The sequence below is a fragment of the Drosophila santomea genome, chromosome 2R (genome assembly GCF_016746245.2).
Source record: "Drosophila santomea strain STO CAGO 1482 chromosome 2R, Prin_Dsan_1.1, whole genome shotgun sequence".
Classification (NCBI taxonomy): domain Eukaryota; kingdom Metazoa; phylum Arthropoda; class Insecta; order Diptera; family Drosophilidae; genus Drosophila; species Drosophila santomea.
Window position 1 is genome coordinate 12,926,939 of NC_053017.2, and position 17,984 is coordinate 12,944,922.

Consider the following 17,984-nt stretch of genomic DNA (forward strand, 5'->3'; position numbering starts at 1 on the left):
GCACAACTACCGTTTGCCTAACAACAAACATTTGGTGTATAAAATATTTGGCATAATCTTATTAAATGCGTGCTATATTGAAAAACAATTTATTGCTTTTACTGTATTAAAATTTAAGCAATGCTCTTTTTTTGTGGCTTTCATTATCCTTTATCCCTTTCCCATCGAAAGAGCATGCCACCGCAGACAAACTGATTGCAAATGTGTTTTTGAACAGAAAACTTGCCAAACGGGCAGGAGACAGTTCGCCACCGTAAATTCTCACTTATTTTACAGCATATTAGTTATGAGCCATAAACAAGATGCGGCGGTCTAAGTGGCGCCAGGACCAAAACTGCAGCCAGCCAGGAGAACGCCAGCGAAGCACAAAATTAGGGAAGCCTCCCACTACTGGGCGGCTTCCTGGTGCTTCACCAGGAGCTCCTCCATCGCCACCGCCAGCGCCATCATCATCAACCTGCGACAACTTGCAAAACACAAACGAAATTGTTCAATGGCGCCGCAAAAATGACCAAAATGCGATGCCAGCAGACGCGCCGCCATTTTATTTGCAGCACTGCCACTTCCGGCGGCAAGTAGTCTCCGCTACTCAAACTCTTATCCTGGAGGAGTCCGCTTGGCCAAAAGCTGCAAATTGATGGCGACTGGCGCACATTCAAAACGCTTTCATTATTGTCATAAGCTTTTGGCTCCTGCCCCTCGCCGCCTGTGCGATAGCGTTGAAAAATTCCTCAGCGTACTTTTCGATTTCCGCTCCGTAATATTCAAGTGATTACGATGGCCAGAAACAGGAAGCAGCAAAGTGCGCCGGCCTGGGCAAGTTTTGCGCTGACGTGCGCTGATTTCAGGACTCACGATGCACAGAGAGAATACTCGAGATAAATACATAAACTTGTATCTGAATGGAAAAGAAGCTTTCATTTCTTGAAGTTAGGGGTATCTTCTGAGTACGAAACTACCATGTGTTTTCTATAACTAAACATCTAGGTGACTCGCTTGGCATGTTTTCTCTCCGTGTAGCCGAGAGTCCTTGCCGCATTATTTGTGTTGCTAAGTGCGCCGGACCCTCGCTTCCCGATGCTCGGTTTTGGGTTTTCGGGTTCAATGACAAAGTTTACTACCACTAAGTATTTATAACTATTATTTATGAAGCCAGCGCCCACGACCCCATTTTAAATGTTCAGTGATGCGCAACGAATTTCTTAATGGTGCAATTTGGCGTTTTATGTTTGAAGTTTAGGCGAATGGCGATTTTCAGCGGCGGCACAGCCGATGGCAGAGGGTCCTGCATTTTTTCCTGCCGGTTATCGCTACGTGCATAAACTTTTCGCAAACAATTATGGCCGCCTGGCAGACGACCAACCGACCAGCTAACCGAGCGGGCGGTGTGCGGGGCAGGATCATGGTTGGAGGTCCTTGAACACTTGCGGTTTTTCATTAATTTCATGGTGTTATTTCCGCACCACCGTCTGTCTTCCGGCGCAGTGTAATCGCACTCTGTCGTATCTTATTGATTTGAAAATATGTTTTAGAATTGAACAGGACGGGCAGCTGGTGAAAACTCGATGTTTGGGCTATAATACGACACGACCTGACCTATAAAAACTAAAATTTCATTCAATTTTTAAGAAATCACTGCAAAATACAGCTTAAAATTCCATGTCGAAACCGATATACTCAACACTTTGCGCACTCGAAATGACAAATAACCAATACGCGGTGATAAAGTTGCTGCAGGCGCAAAAAATGTTGTGAAAAACCGAAATTATGCCAAGCACTTAATTGATAAAAAACATCCGACACTTTGGACAATGGCCTGCCATCACGACACCTCAAATCATAACGACATAATGAATATGTGATTTTGTGCGAGTGCATACGAGTATATGTAGTACGTGCGGTGGTCGCACTGTCCAGAGAATGAAAATTAATTGAAATTGCATTTTGCATTCCATTGTCTTCAATTAATTTTCATTTCACTCACTTCGGCTGGCTTGTAATTCGATTTGCTGTGAAAATGTGCGCACCGAGTCTTAAATACACGACCGTTTATCAGTTAAAAGTTCATCGAAATGATGCACATCTTACAGAGGCGCGATTTATTTCGTACATTATTAAATTAAGCTAGCTGTTATTCACAGTATAAACTTGTTCCCATTTAATCCGAATTACAAACACATTGCTACGCCGTAAAATTGCATGCAGTTGCCACTTGTTTAAAAGCCCTGTGCATAATGGGCTCATAACTAGTTAAACTAACAGAACTCCATTATCCGGCAGCTGCATCCTTTCAGGATCCCATTCCTCGTTTTTCGAACACTCAAACCCTCAATTACCGAGTTGCGACCGAGTCACCAGTAATGTATTCAAAATCTTTAATGTAATTAATGCTGTTTGTTTAATGAAAGTTGTCTGAGCCGCTTTCGCCCCGCACATATGCATTTTCCCTTCGAATGGTGCCAGTCCGGTCGAGGATATTTACCGAATTCAGCCAGGACATTGCAATATGCAAGCTTGTTGCTGCCGTTGTAGCGGACATGCAACAACATGCGGCAGGGTCCTCGAGTACTGCCACTGCAACTTCGGTTATGCGGCACCAGAAATTAGGATTTTCGTTTATCTCGAATTTGTTCAGCTAATGGGAAAAAGTGCTCTTAGTGCTCTCTTACAGAGAAACAAAATTTAAGTTGCACAAATATTTCATTATTCATCTCATACTGGGAAAGTCATGTTTACTCTTTGTGAGCTGTGTAAACTGAACCCTGTTGCACTCTGCACTCGCATTCCCAGTGGGCTTCTAATCATCATCGACAACTGTGCCATAGATTTGTCCGTTTGGCTGTGGATGGCCATGTGGATGTCTGACCATCCGATTCGGAAAGCAACCCTCGAATGCTCCGTGTGTGTGCGTGGGTTCTAATGCGCTAAAGTGCTTTTTCCGAAAAACAAGTTACACTTTGCAATTTGCACTAAATCCCACTTGGATGTGGCCAGGTCCGCCGTTCGACTGACTCCGGTTCTCCGTGCTCCGGTTCTCCGTTCTCCACTGGAGGGAGTATTCCGGCTGCATAGGCAGTTTGAGTTGTTTAGTCCTTCCTCTTCCTGCTTATATCTGTCTGGGGCAAGTGTGTACATGTGTGTGGTGAGTGTGTGTGCGCAAATCCTTTGGCCGTTGCGTGGCAATTAAAAGGGATTTTCATGGCTAAAACGTATTTATTTAACACACACTCACATACCCGAGTTTCCGACCCCATCTTTTCCCCTGACTCATCTCCAACTCGCTTAATATTTGATTTTTGATTTGTGGTCGGCTGTAGTGGGTAGGTAAAATGGCTCGACCCGCCCCATCTATCGTGTCCTCGTCAAGTACTCTTATTAATTACTATTGATTTTGCTTCCTGTTCGGTGTTAATGAAATTGATTCGAATGGACGCCGACTGCAGGCCACGAGAACTGTGCGAAAGCCGTAGGGAAAATCGATAAATTCGCCGCAGTGGCATAGTTTTCGGGAAAGGTGCATTGAACCTGAGTTTCCCCGAGTTTCCCTCAGGTTTCCTGGGTTAAACAAGAGCGTTTCACAGTTTCACAGTCTACGATTCGTCACGCTATCCCATTCAGGTGGACAAAAAGTTGGGGTTGTGACAGACAGCATTTAGCACTATGTGATGGCGGAACAGGATTGATAATGGATTGTGCTTTATACGTATCATTTCAAGCTATATATAAAGATTATAATTAGGGATAAGTGCTTATAATTGCTTGCCATCAAAATGTTGTTTCAAAAACTATTATTTTTTAGTTTATAGAATAACAGCAATGGAAAATTGTCAACCATTTTTTCAAGCTTGCGTTTGTCATGTCACAGTTCAAAATAAAAACTGAATTGTTGTACAAGCATTTTATATTTCATATTTACCAAAATCCCAACTTTTCCTCTCGAATTGCACTTTTTCTATACGTCGCTTTCAAAGCCCATTCAATCGTTTGGCCATTAATTATGTAAAGTTAGCAAACAAATCAAGCGAGAATCGGCCAAACATGTGACAACAATTGGCCAATCGTCCCTGTCCTTCTACCATTCTCTATCTTTTTGAATCGTTGGCAGCGTCAATATTGAATTTGAAATTAAAACGCCCCCCAAAATCGTCGGCCAAAAAAGGTCCTGCGTGGCAACAGTTGTGCCAAATTGGCCAGCCGCATTTTTGCCACTCATCCCGGCCGATGAAATCTGCATGTGTTAATTACCGAAGCCGTGGAATGGGCGGTGGTCAAGGGTCACGAGTACTCCGAAGCTCGGAGTTCGGGGTCATGGGGGCGGAACTGAGGCAAAAAATTGTCAACATGGCGATCGAAAAACCGTAGAAAAGCTGCCAGCACAAGCTGCTGTCCAAGCGACGCGCATTTGATTTATAAACCACCCACTCGAATTTGCATTTACCTCCAGCAAAAACAAATAAACGTCTAATCGAGTTGGTGGAAGGGATGGAAGTGAGGGAATGTATGGCAGGTGTGGGGGGGGGAATTGGCCAGCATCAACTGTTGCCTTTCGCAGACAGACAGCGACAAATAATGTGACGTAACAGCTGCCCAGGGGGCGAGCGGCTAGAAAAACTGATGTCCGCCATAAACAAATAAAACTGAGTTTGGTCGAGAAATTGATTTTTTGCGCCTAATCAAAATCGAATTAATTTCGTCAGCATGTGACAAACAGCCTCCCATTTCGATTGTGCGTGGCGGCTAGGACTTTTCGGTTTTATTCTCATTTTTGTTGGGGGGGTGCCAACGATAGCCCCAATTGATTAAATTGGCATGAAATGAAATTTATGTTAGTGTCTGTTCAGTTCGGTGGTTGCAAGGTGTTTTCCTCAACGGGGGATGATAGTCGTCCGAGTTCGAGTTGGAATCCAAGTTCATTTCAATCCAGCCAAGGGTTGCTACCAAATTCACGGTGTTGCGGCCAGATTAAAGCGCCCGTGAGAGTACTTTTGCGGTGGCTCTACGAGAATATGGCTTTATTCAGGGGGGTCGACATATCTTTAAGATCCTTAGAGAAGCACGTAGCCGCTAACAGGAGCTATCTGTGTTTTTCAGAACCCTAATGGGCACTGCCCACAAAGGGAGGCTTAATTGGATTGATATCCAACTAGCCGAAGGGCAGAATCTATTTGGGCCTCAAGAGAAGCGCTGTTATCAAGATCTTTGATAAAGACAGTTATAAGGAGTAAGTAAAGTTCTTAAAACTTAAAGCCAAACACAAAGCTGAACTATTTTAGTAGATTTTAAACATTTAAAGTCATGTTCACGAATGCCTGTACTATAGCAATTTTATTTTAAATAAATCTGACCAGTATTTATTAAACATACATACATACCTGTGTCATTGGAATCTAACAATTATGCTGTCACATTTGACATGTGCTCATAGAAAAACTTCAAGCTTTGACATGTGCATTGCTCTCTAATGGAGAAAAATTGAATTTTTTGAAACTGGATTAGAATGTGTCAGTGGGACATGAAAATGCATAAAAATGCGAAAATTTTTTTCACATTTCATTCGATATGTTGTGCCCATTTCCGTTTCATTTGGCTGATACATTTTTAATGTGTGTCGTACGCACATTACGCATACGCCGCGTACAACCCGGAAAAAAAATATGACTAAGCCGTCAGAATGCTGAGCAAACTTTAAACAAATGGTATTCAAAATGTTGCAAAAGCTAACCCATACACAAGCATTCAGGATCCCACTCATCCATTTGTGTGTTTCGAATACCATAAAAGGCAGTCATAAAACCCTTTCCGCAGAACGGAAATCCCGCTTCAAAACAAACGCCATTAAAAACGAGGTCATGCTCAGTGGCAGGGCCATAGGGACATATATGCGGAGGATTTGGGGGGAGGGAGGTGGGTATTTGGATATTTTTGGCAGGATGAGCTGGTGTTTCAAGGACTGCCGAAAAGTCAAACAAAATTTACAGTCTCAAACTGCACAAAAATTTCAAAAGTTGCGGAGTAAAAAATGTACAAAAAATATATAATATTTTAAAAGTGCTCATAGGGAGGCGGTATAAAATATGGGCGCAAAAAGTTCAAGTTTACGGTGGGTGGTGGGCGGTATACACGTTTGGATGTGTAATATGTATATATGAGAGTGTGCTTTCTAAGGTATTTATTTTCATAACGCAGCACAACATAAGGAAGCAATAAATTTAAGCTGACTGACGACAGTTTGCATGTGGATGAAGGCATGGGATGTGGCGATGGGGATGAGGGGTATTCGCAGGGCTCCGGGGATAGGGATAGGGTCCTGGCAAGGATATTCTCTGTTATGTCTGGCTTTGGCTTTGGCTTTGGCTTAGGCAGCCTGCTGTTACGCCCCCAAAACCCCCAAAATCCCGCCCCCTGCTCGGCATGTGTCGTAGGTAAAATGCCAGCAGTCGAGTCTGCACATATATTGCATAGTTATTGTTTTAAAGCCTTAGTCACTCACCCCGCACCCCGCACCCCGTCCCTCAACCCACCGCCACTTGGTCTGCGTCATTTAAATAAATTTTATGCAATTTAGTTAAGCTGCTCTTTCGCCCCGTCCCACTCCCCCCTCTCCCACCTCTCTTTCTGGCTGCTGCACTTCGACTGAGTGAGTAAATGTCATTTAAATTTCTTGTGCCTTCTCGCTCGTCAGCAGCGTATGTGTGGCATTCCAATTTCTTTTCGTCCTGTATCGCACATATCCCTTTTACAATCCCCAGCACTGCTCGCAATAAAATATTTAAGAAGAGGTGGAGGGACTAAAGCAGGCGCCTACACTGACATAAATAAATAAGTTATTTAATTATATAAGGTACACCTTAATCTCATAATATAGTATTTGTAGCCAAATTAATATTAATAACTAATATATAATAATAAATTAACAATCGAAGACGTCTGCATTTAACTTTCCTCAATTATGTGCTAAAAATGTGCCTTATATATATTTAATATTGAACTAACACATTATTAACTTTTGTTTATTGATCCCAAAAATGGTGATTACTCATCGTTTTTCTGCCTGTATTGGAGCTCGTTACCTCCCATTTGTGTTTTGTGTTTAGAGAATTCTTTCTTTGGTCTTTTCACCCGCTCTCCTCGAATCCTGTCGTATGTCACCGGCAACTTGACTGAGTTGTTAGTTTTACTGTACCTCTTGTCTCAGTTGTAGCTGCTGTTGTTGCCGCTGCTCCATCACATCATAAAAACGTGTGTGCTATAGGTTTCCTCTCCGGTTTTTGTTTTTGTCACCGCTGGTTCAGGTTATTTATGTTTGCCATGTTGCGTTTGTCAGGTTTTTGCATTTGAAACAGACGCGCTTGAAAGCGTTATGACTTAATTCTTATATGGCGCTTCTACATGATATGGATGCATAATCCGGTGGAGCGCTTCCACTTGGGGAAAAGGACACTTTAAGTCACCTTTTTCACTGTCAAAACATTCGCAATTACATTTTGCAACATGAAGTATTTACATGGCAAATTCAATTGTTGTCAATTGTGCTGCACTCATGCAACCACTACTACTACTACTACGGCAGCATCCTTTGCTAATTGAATCAAACTTAATTAAAAATGTCTTGACATGGCATAAATCTCCGAGGACTTTCCCACCTGCAAAGGTGAATAAAAGTAAAGAACGGAGAAAACATATGCCAGCAGCTGTTTTTGCTCCAGGGCGGCCTCAACTATTTATTTGCACAAAAAATATAGCAAATGTCAAATGTGTGTTTACACAGCCCGAATGCGAATACACACTATACACACTAGTAGGGCAAAGGAAAAGGTAAAGGCAAAGGTAAAGCTCTGAGCTGCCTTAAAGAAACAACAAAGAAAATTGCTTTAGTAAATCCTAACGAAAATAAACACAAAACACAACTTGAGTAGCAAAGCAAACAGAGCCCGGAAAAGGTGCGCCCAGGTGGGCATGGGGTTTGGTTGGGTGGCTTTTCCACTTTGGGGGGCTGCAGATCCACATTTGCAAAAGTCAAAAAGGGTTAAGGCTCCAAGCTCCAAGTGTTTATTATGTGTGGGTGCGAATAGAGCCCCGCTCCTGTCGACTTTCCACCCATACGTGAGCGCTCTCATATTGCCCTGCCCTTTGTATGACACTTAAACATGCAAAGCTGCTTGCCAAGATGATTTATATTAGCCATGATTTCCAGCAATTTTTAGCACTCTGCGCACACCCCTTCCCCTTCACGTTTGCAGATCTTTCGCCGGGCGTCGGAGGTGTTGATTGTTGTTGAAATTTCTGCTGGGACAGGACGAAATAAGTGCTGTGACATATTTCGGGCCATGATAATAAAAAGTTATTTGGTTCCCCCACTCTCTCTCTCTCTTTTAGGAGAAGTGATTACATGGCCAGGATATTGTGCGAGTGACTCTAAGCAGCATTAAGGCACAGAGCGCAAAGCTGACAGCTATATCTGCCAAAATACAGGTAAATTCCAATATGGAATGCGAAATGTACATATATACCCAAAACTTAGGGCTGTTGACTGCGAAAATTGCAAAACTTGAGCCGCAATGTCTTGTCGCACTCATAACCATGGCTTATGCAGGCCAAATGTTGGTCAACTTCTTCAGCGAAAACAATTACATGGCCACAAGGCAAACTCGAGGGCCACGCTACGTATACGTAATGCGGAAATGGGCGGTTGGGCGGATGGCCAGCGTAGAATAGCCACACACAAATACCCCAAAATACACACACGCTCGCACTTGGGCTATCAAATTAAGTAATTGCATAATTGTTTCACTAGCATTTACTATGCCCACGGGTGGCCAAAGTGACGGAGACATCCAACCATCCAGCCATACACGCCAACACCCATCCACCCATTCATCCTCCTCCTTCTTGGCCTTTTATGTGTGTGCCAAGTTTCTTTTATTTGCCTTTTGGTCGATGGCTTATCCCCGCCACCCTCTGCCTTTTGCTACGTGCCTGTCTTTGAGTTTTCGTGGCTCCGGCCCCGCCCACAGCGCCTCCTCCTCCTCCTCCGCCTGCGCCCTCTCATAAATCAGCGTCACATCGCCGAGGTCCCAGTCCGTAGCCACGGACTCCGTAGTTTCTAATTGTTTTGTTATAGACACATATCCGTGCCGTAGCGTGGCCCATTCGAAAGTAAAATGCAAATGCCTGCAGACCGCAAATGTTGTAAATGCCCGCCGCACCTACCAAACATCCAGCTCTTCCCACCAAAAAGCGGTGCACTTGAGTGGGACACACAGGCGATTGCACCTGTGCACCGTGGTGCAATGATTAATCCACTTCCTATTTAAGCACCTAAAATATAACATATTGCTATATTTAAACTCTAAGGGTTCACACAGATACCAATATATTTAATTCACAGAAACCTTTTATAGTTAAAAGCTTCAGCAACGAAATGCCTTTAGTCATCATTGAACACGAACTTGTTGCCAATTATATTGGCAACTTAGCCCACTGTGCTGCGGTCCGGCAACTTTGTGGTGGTCACTTGAGCTCCGAGCTGGCTGACTAGTGTGCCCGGCGTGATAAGGCCAACAGAGCGGTCAAATATGGCGCTAGTATTGCAACCCTCGGCCGAAGGATGTCTGTGTTTGCAGTTCGGAATCGGATTGAGCGTGTGAATGCGGCAAGGTAAGCATATATAAACCTACATGGCCGCACAGGAGTGAGCTGTCCTACTGCCGTTTTTCTTTTAAAAGAATATAGAATTTCGATAGAGAAACCGAGGCCGAAGCTGACATTTTTAAATTTGTATTTTTTTTTACATTGACTGGTTACTCAGTTAAGATGAAAGTCCTGTAGTTGCATTAATTAATTGTCATTCTCTAACCATTGCTAACATTTTTATTTCGGCACTCCTCTGTGTCGTAGTTATCCCCATTTATTTTACCATCAGCAGTTTTTCATGCCCGTTTATTTATAACCCATCCATATTGCACTGTAAATCGAACATTTGTCATTCATAATTACTGGCACTAAGCTCTGATTGATCTACTCCTTCTGAAACAGAAGATCTGGATTTATTATCTATTCGCTGGGGCAGCAGATGCACTCAATGGAATGAAAGAACAGGCCATTTGCCGCGCCTCATTGCTAATTTTAATATTATTTTTGGAATTTTTGGATTTTCCCCTTTCTGCTGCTGCTTTCCCTTCAAGTTTTTTTTTTCGCCTAGCCGCTCCTTTGATGCCCCGAACTGTTGATGTCTTTATTGCAGTGGGTATGTCTTGCTGCTGTTCGCATTATAATTTCCATTTCCATTTCCATTTCATTTTCATTCAGCAGCAGCTCAGCCCGTGGATCTTCATCGGATCGCTGGCATCTTCACGGGGCTTTGGCTGTCTATAATTGGCTTGTCTGGCTCTCCATCTTGTGAAGGGGGAACTCGTGTGCGGGTGCGTACTTTTAATCAAGATCAAGAGTGATAAATTGAAGTCTCCATGGGAATCGAGAATCGAGGGGATTTGGCAGTGATTGAGAAACTGGAAACGGGGCCCTACAACCGAAGTTATTTACTTACCGGAATTTTGATAAAGTTCGACATGACAATAAACTTCATATATATTATTTACATATGTCCTATGATCGAGTCAACTTAAAATGCTTTATAGAGCTATTAGTTCTATAGCAGATCGGCTACCGAGGCAAGTGTGCCATTTGAGACAAGAACTTATAAAGCATTTCGCAATGCGGTGATGCACTGGCCATAATAATGAGGTGCACATTCCCTGAAATGCGTTGGCAACAGAAATCAAAAACAATACTGCTGCTGCAACATAAACAAATGCGATTATAAATCGAGGGACTGAGAGCCGCCGACAAAGGAGCTCTGTGGCTCTGAAAATCCGATTGTCAGTCAGCGCCTTTCGCATTCCAAGGCGTTTTCGAGCGTCTGAAGTGGATTCTAAGAAACTTTTGCAAATGTGCGTTGTGTTTTTTGCATATCAATTGAGGGGCACAATGATGTGAATGCGTGCACGAGTGTGCATATGTCAGTTCATGAAACAATGTAGTGGCGGGACAAAAAGACCCCTTGACAGGGGCTAATAGCTAAGGTCAACAATTAAACTCATTCTGTCCGTCTCGAATGACTCCTCCCCACACCCATTACCATCATTGCCATGTGCAATGCCGGAGTTTAGGGACTGTCTATCTGCTTGGCTGACAACTGCAGCGCCATCTATTTGCCTATTTGGCATGCATTAATTTTAGATCGCCCCGGAAAAACGAGCCACGGCTTTACTTGGGCACTGGGCTGGCTGGCTGTAGAAATGGAAATTTAGACAACACAGGAAAAATCAATCGCCCGCACTGTCAATGTGCCCGCATTTTCCGCTCTTTTCTGTTCCGGAGCTGCTCGTTTTGTTTCAGTCGTATTTTCATTTCATTTCATTTCGTTTGATTTTATTTTATTTTAGGTACGAGGAACCAACCACATTTCACCTTCCACGGGATTTCATGGCGCGCCAACTATCTAAATATTTGTCACGACCGCATGAAAATATTTGTTCAGACTTTGATTCACTTTTTACGCGGGACAGACCTTCATGGAGTTGTGACCAGACAACTGAAGCATGTAGATGACTTAATTACCTATTTATTAAAAAGGGAATAAATTCAGAAATGCAAATACTCTGTAGACTAGTTAAAGAGTTTCTGCGTATAATAAGCGCATTTACCAGTACTAAGTACTAAAAATAATTGAAATCAATTAATTTTTCCCAGATACATATATACTATAAATATAGATTTAGTTTTTAATGCTCAAGCTCACTTATATAATTGTAATATTATTGCACATAAGTTATTATGTCATCATATATGTCAGGCAATAGGTAGGTTATTATACACATAAACTTAACTTTATGTTTTTCAAAAATCGATGAACAGTAGTTGAGAACATCATTTAGAGTATCACATATTCCATATGCTACTTGTGCACTTTCTTTGGATATTGTTTTCCTAAGTCTTCGCTTTGAGAGCACTACATGATGGAGGAAATATTAAGGCACTCACTGTTGTTTGTTGTTTTTGCGCGTTCGCTTGTTGAAATGCGTATCTTGTCCCCAGTGCATTTCCGCTCGAAATGCATCATAAAAGTATTTCAAATGAACAGTAGTAAATCAGGCAGTAAACATGCATTCTGAAATTCTGAAGAGAGCGATGCGCGGGCGGTGGACAAATTGTTGGGTAAACAAATATCGACATCAGCATGCGTGCTGGTTTCGTGATAAATATGCATTCTCCCCGCCTATCTGAAAGGCATTCAAACCCCGAAGACCGAGGAACGCCAGAAATGCAGCGGCGCACTTGCCCGGGATATCTGTCCTCTGGGAGGAATTCCAGCGACAGGTGTTTCGTGACGCCAGAGGACTGCTTCAATTAACCATTTAAAATATTCAATAGTTGGGGAACATACATTGAAAACTTTTAACCTGATAGGTAATCTTAAAGTGTGCTTAAATAGGCATTGAGGATAGCAACTCCACCTTTTTCCCAGCTGACAAACACACAGTTTCCCACATCTTTTATTCGAAAATCCAAAATTCAGCCAGAATGTTTGAAATCGATTCAACGAAGACAGTGCCGCCACTGCCGCCCAAATGTGCTTGCCACCAACCAGACCACAAGGACTGCGGTGAGGGGAACAGGGAGCTGCAGGCGCAGTACCACCTCCTGGATATTGCGGATGTCACGGACAGCGTAATGAAGGTAATGAGGATCTGCGGTCTCCGTCCCTGGGAGGTCAAGCGGTGCGCCGGGGTCATCAAGAGATCCCTGCAGCACTACGAAGATGTCGTCCAGAGGATCGACCGAGTGCCGCGAAAGCGGTTTGCCAAGGAGAGTTTCCTCCACGGACTGGCCCACGAGGGGCAGATGTCGCGGATGGACGCCCAGATGGCTTACTCCATTGTAAAGAGAGCATTCAAGGTAGGTCGTCCGGATTTCTAACTGTTTCCATTTCATTATGCATTTATGGTTATGGTTTACTGAAGGCCTTCTACTTCGGCACCGGAATAGAGGGACGTCGGTACGTTTGCCTGGCGGACAAGATGACCCACGAGGTGGAGTGCATCTGGTTGCACGCTGCCCGCCGCACGGCGCAGATCCACGCCGCCTTGGCCGGACTCATGTACTCCGAGGAGATGCAGTTCGAGGAGCGGATCGAGTGCGTCTACAAAAATCTATTCGATGTCCTGAAGACGCGATTCATTTGGGCGGATAACCTGATCTGTACGTGTGGACAGCAGACGGTCCCCTCATCAGAAGCGCCTTCCAAAACTCCTTCCTCCGCCACGGCCGAAGTGGAGGTGCTCTACGCCAGACACAATATGGCCGTAAGTAGTGCTCCCTCGAAGATCTCCACTCGAGGAGGCACTCAAAAACCATCAGCGGCGGTTAGTACAGCCTCATCACGGCACAACCACATCCTGAAGAAGGCCGAACAGACCATTTCCCAAAAGCAGACGCCACGGAAAGGCAGTAGCAACACCTCGGCTAGCCAGACCAAGTGCAACTGCCCGCAGTTGAGATGTTGCCGGGTGAGTGGTGAGGCCAGGGAATCGCCGGAGATTACGGCGGAATGTAGCCAGGGACCGTACATCTGCCGTTGGCTGCCCTACACCGAGGAGGACGATGAGTTCCCCGAGCACCGGGTGCCCTTCCCACCCATGGAGGTGGTGTGTCCGCCATGTCCCAAGGACGATCTGTCCTGCGACTCGGAATGCACCTGCACCTGCCAAGTGTGCACTTGTCAGCCGGAGTTCGATGACGCTGCTGCTGAGGAGGAGGAACAGGGCGAGAAGTTGTCCAAGTTCGGTGTGGAAGACCAGGACACTGACTTCTGCTATGTGGCTCCATTCCGTGGCAGCAGTGTCGAGAGGATGGCCAAGCTGAAGGCGCAGGAAAAGCTTTTGGAAGTCGAGGAGCAGCATGAGAACGTCGAGGATGAGGACTTCCAGTGCGGCTGCACCTGCGAGTTAAAGCAGCATGCCTATCCGCACCTCTTCACCTACTTGACGCCATTTAGGATCAAAAAAGAGTTGGTGGACGAGCCCAAGACGAAGGTGAAGCCGGCGCCATCGGAGGAGAGCAGTGAAAGTGAGGACCTTCTGTCCAAGCCACCGCCTCCTGGCGTTACCTTAAACACCTATCGCTGCTGGGTGAAGCCCCCATCGAGCACCCATTCCAGTGATGAGCCTAGGCCACCGCTCGTAGTGGTTATGGGCGAAAAGCCCAAGAACAATTTTCAGATTACGGTCAAGGAACAACATCATTCCAAGCGAGCCTCAACTGTTCCGCCAGCGGCTCCACTTCCCAAGGCTCCTGTCCTGCCCAACAAACCAGCTCCAACTCCGGCTCCCGCAAAGCCTCCTCCAGTCCCGCAAAAGGCAAAGGAGGAGGAGGACAAGCTTACCAAGGAGGATATCTTGGACATCATTGGCTTGAGATTTCGATAGCGAAATATCTAATAAAAACCTAACTAATTAAAGCTTGTACAACAGTTTTTAAGATCTACGAGATACATATCTACATATCTTATAATAATGAAGCATGCCAATGAGCTTCCTTTTGATTCTTTATAATCATAATCTTATATTTTGTATAATCGGTTTAAAACCATAGTTTTGCCGCCGAGTGAATGACAGCTCAAAGGTTGTAGTCGTAAACCCAGCTGCGCACACAAGCACTTTGTTTCCGGCACTTAACTAATGTCATGGGGATATCAAAGTTACGAACGCAATTTGCTCACCAATAGTTTTGCGAAGTTATTTGATATTTTATTTCATATTTTTATTGTCAAGGGCTTTGTTGCATATTTCTGCGCTTGGCGAGTGCGTGTGTGTTTGCATTTATGTTTCTCTGTTTACCCAACGAACTGTCAATTGATTGTCAAATTATAAAGCAAAAACGGTCAGTTTGGAAAACCGAGTAGAGTAGGGTCTCCCTCTGTCCCTTGAAAATGAAAACTGTTTGCTTTGTCGCCGCCACCAACACTTTTGGCAACATTATGCTGGCAGGATTGAAAAAGGGAGGAGGGTCTGGTATCAAATCAAACCACTTCAGCTGCAAAACTATGCGAAACATTATACAACACGCATCGCCGACAAATCGTTTTCGAAGGACCCACAATGGAAATCAACGACGGAATCAATTCCTGATTTCTGACACACGATATTTCGCATTGTGTGTTACAAATAATAGGGGGCGGTGCCACGCCCCACAATGGTCGGCATCGGGCGAAGCATTAATTTACAAAATAGGATACATACGCGGTATTTGCATTGTCGATCGTTGTTGCTGCCTTGGCCAAAGCTCAGTTACAATCAAATCACGTAGGAATTTCATTTTTGAAGCATGAGAAAGGAGGGTGGGGAGTGCGGGAAAAACCCAGGAGCTACCGAACTTTTCCGGCTGTCGTAATTACAGACAAATTGTGAAAAGTATTGCCCGACATGGGCGGCACAATACAGGATTTGTTTGGCTTGACAAGGGGCGCCCGAAAGTTTTGTGACAGACGCTTTTAAGCAGAAAATTGTTTGCTCATAACTTTTGACATCGCTTCTGGGGGTCGGCGGATTGCGGCTGGTGTCTTGCAGCCTATCGAGGTACAATAATAAAAGGGTAAAAGCTGACAGAGGCCTCGAATATTGTGTTTTATTCGATCCAATGTGAGTTTGATACCGCCACAGCCACAGAAGTAAAATAAAACGTCGACCTCTAATGACGTGGAACGCGAATCCTCATAAGTCAGTGTGGCAATGTGAGTGTTATACACAGGGAAAAATAAATATATATATTATATGTATATGTATTATGCAAAATATGTTTTAAGTATCTGCTTTGATCATTATTTCCAGTGTAACTTTCAACAGAAGCTAAAAGTTGGCTGTAGTCTCAACACTTTTCTTTTGTCTTAGTCACAACAAATCGTTGACTTTGAGTGCAGGATTCCTGGGCTTCCATAAACTTTAAGTGAGTCTTCATCGTTGCCACCAGGCCTGTGCAATGGCCATAAATTTCTAGTTTGCTCGGCAGAAGGCCATTAAAAAATTCCTGGTCGCATCGAGTGCGCAGCACTGGAGTGTCTGGAGGAGGCCTTGTTATGACCACGGGATGATGCGCATTGCTCATTAACACGAAACTAATTAATTGCGCTATTCAGCTAAACTATCGTGTTGCGATGGGTAGACATTACCGGCTTTCTTGATTGATCGCCTGACGTCGCCTGCGTGATCTTGTAGGGCTAACGAGCCGAGAGCCCAATGGCCCAAGTGTCCAAGTGCCCAGATAGTTGGCATCGGTGAAGGGGTCCGCCATTGCATTTTAAACGCTAATTTATTGTTAACTGCACCATGTTGCCGGTATGCAAAAATGTTGCCCGGCATATGCAATTAATTGTAACAAGGCCCGCTAGTCATTCGGCCAAGCGAGCAGTCTTTAACGAGGCTAAGACAGGGGTACATTCAGCAAAAAAAAAATGGTGTTAAAAGAGGGTCAGTATTGTGGTGTATCGCAAGGAAAGATATTATACGTGTTGAATTAATAGCTCTGATAAGAAATCTTCCTTTCATTGTTATATAATTAAAAATGCAGCAGAGTAAAGCATTGTTATAAAATGTTTTTCAATTCTCATTTTTCTACTATTGTATATGCCATAAAACTGCACAAAAGAAACTTTTATGGTTTTATAATTAACCCACTTATTTCTATTTTTTACCATATTCTTTGGCATTATTTCTCTCTCTGCATATACTAAGACTTTAACTGAATCCGAAGCGGAAACAGGGCATTTGGATTGGCAACAATTTCCAACTGCACTCGAACGCGTGTTAACCCGCTGCAATTTACGTGTTAATTTGGAGTCGTGTCTCGGCAAATGTTTGGCTGGTGCCCCCGAAAGACTTCTGGCCAATGCCGGCAGCCTCACTTTTACCCGAGTGCATTTCGGCGAAAGTTTTTTGGCCAAGGAGAACTACCTGGCCAATATGCGAAGGTGGGAGGCGCAATGCATGTGTTGCCAGTAATTGCCGGAGGGGCGCAAATGCAGCAGCTTCAACTGCCACAATGGCATTAGGTCGGTCCAATTTCGGGGGAAAGCCGCCACTTGGGGAAAACAACACACACCAGATTGATATTCAGATCGAATCGCATAGACTCCAAAGCCAACATTAGCGGGAGTTAGCAATTTGAATTGGCCGACTACTATGAAATGCACCACTAAAACTTGAACTATTCGCTGGCAAACAAACTGTCGAAACAAAACAACATTTTGATCACTTCCCATTTCATTGGGCTCATCGAAATCTCTGCAATCTCTGAAATCCACTCGCCATAATACAGAGGCAAAGAGTTCTAGCGGCAACTATGCAAACCATCAATCAGGCCAACTCGCTGGCAACTATTTTTAAAATCAATAAATACCCATAAAGTTGCTGGCGAAACTTTGGCTTCCGCAATTCTATATAAGTACTAGCATTTATCTAACCAGCAGATGAATGCTGACAGCTCAACTAGTTTTTGAATACGAAAATGCTTGCCATAGTTGCGCGAATGTTTCAAAAACTTTTACGCAAAATCCGTACCCAAACTGAGAGCCAGAAAACCGAGACCCCAAAGCCGCAGAACGCACAATGCCACGCCCACAGCTCCAGCTACAGCCTCCGAGTTATCCATAACATCTGGCTCGACGAAACTGCAGCTTGTTTGTGGTTGCGAGTATCTATCGAATGCAGTTGCGAGTGCGATGCCGAAATACCCGTAGTACTCAAAGTACTTGCACTTCGTAGCCTTTTTCTCTTGTTTTTGTGGCGTTAAATAGCTGAAAGTTGAGAGTGTTGCATGTTGCAAAGCCTGTCGCTGCGGCTTGGCTAACACACACACATACACACACACATTCGCCGAAGACAAATCATTGGGCTTTATGACACTGGCAACATGTGTTGCCGCTCAAAATA

The 17,984-nt window shown here is 44.2% G+C and overlaps 1 protein-coding gene and 1 long non-coding RNA gene across 3 annotated transcripts; one reads left to right on the forward strand and one right to left on the reverse strand.

The window, feature by feature from the left end:
- Positions 1 to 8,895: 8,895 nt before the first annotated feature.
- Positions 8,896 to 9,817, reverse strand: LOC120445411. 2 transcript variants are annotated; one of them, XR_005615743.2, is made up of 2 exons: positions 9,393 to 9,817; positions 8,896 to 9,318 (listed from the first exon to the last, which is right to left on the reverse strand). It is a non-coding gene; the product is annotated as an uncharacterized LOC120445411 (long non-coding RNA). The 2 variants fall into 2 exon arrangements; XR_005615742.2 differs by having other exon boundaries at positions 8,896 to 9,336.
- A 2,684-nt stretch (positions 9,818 to 12,501) lies between these two features.
- On the forward strand, positions 12,502 to 14,525 carry LOC120446717. The gene is made up of 2 exons (XM_039627828.1): positions 12,502 to 12,957; positions 13,023 to 14,525. Exons 1-2 carry the CDS (start codon positions 12,583 to 12,585, stop codon positions 14,484 to 14,486), a joined length of 1,839 nt encoding a protein of 612 aa, XP_039483762.1. The 5' UTR covers positions 12,502 to 12,582; the 3' UTR covers positions 14,487 to 14,525.
- The last annotated feature ends 3,459 nt before the right edge of the window (positions 14,526 to 17,984 follow it).

Coding starts and splice junctions, on each gene's coding strand:
- LOC120446717 (XM_039627828.1), top strand. CDS start 12,583: ATGTTTGAAATCGATTCAACGAAGACAGTGCCGCCACTGCCGCCCAAA. Junction 12,958..13,022: donor TTGTAAAGAGAGCATTCAAG/GTAGGTCGTCCG, acceptor GGTTTACTGAAG/GCCTTCTACTTCGGCACCGG.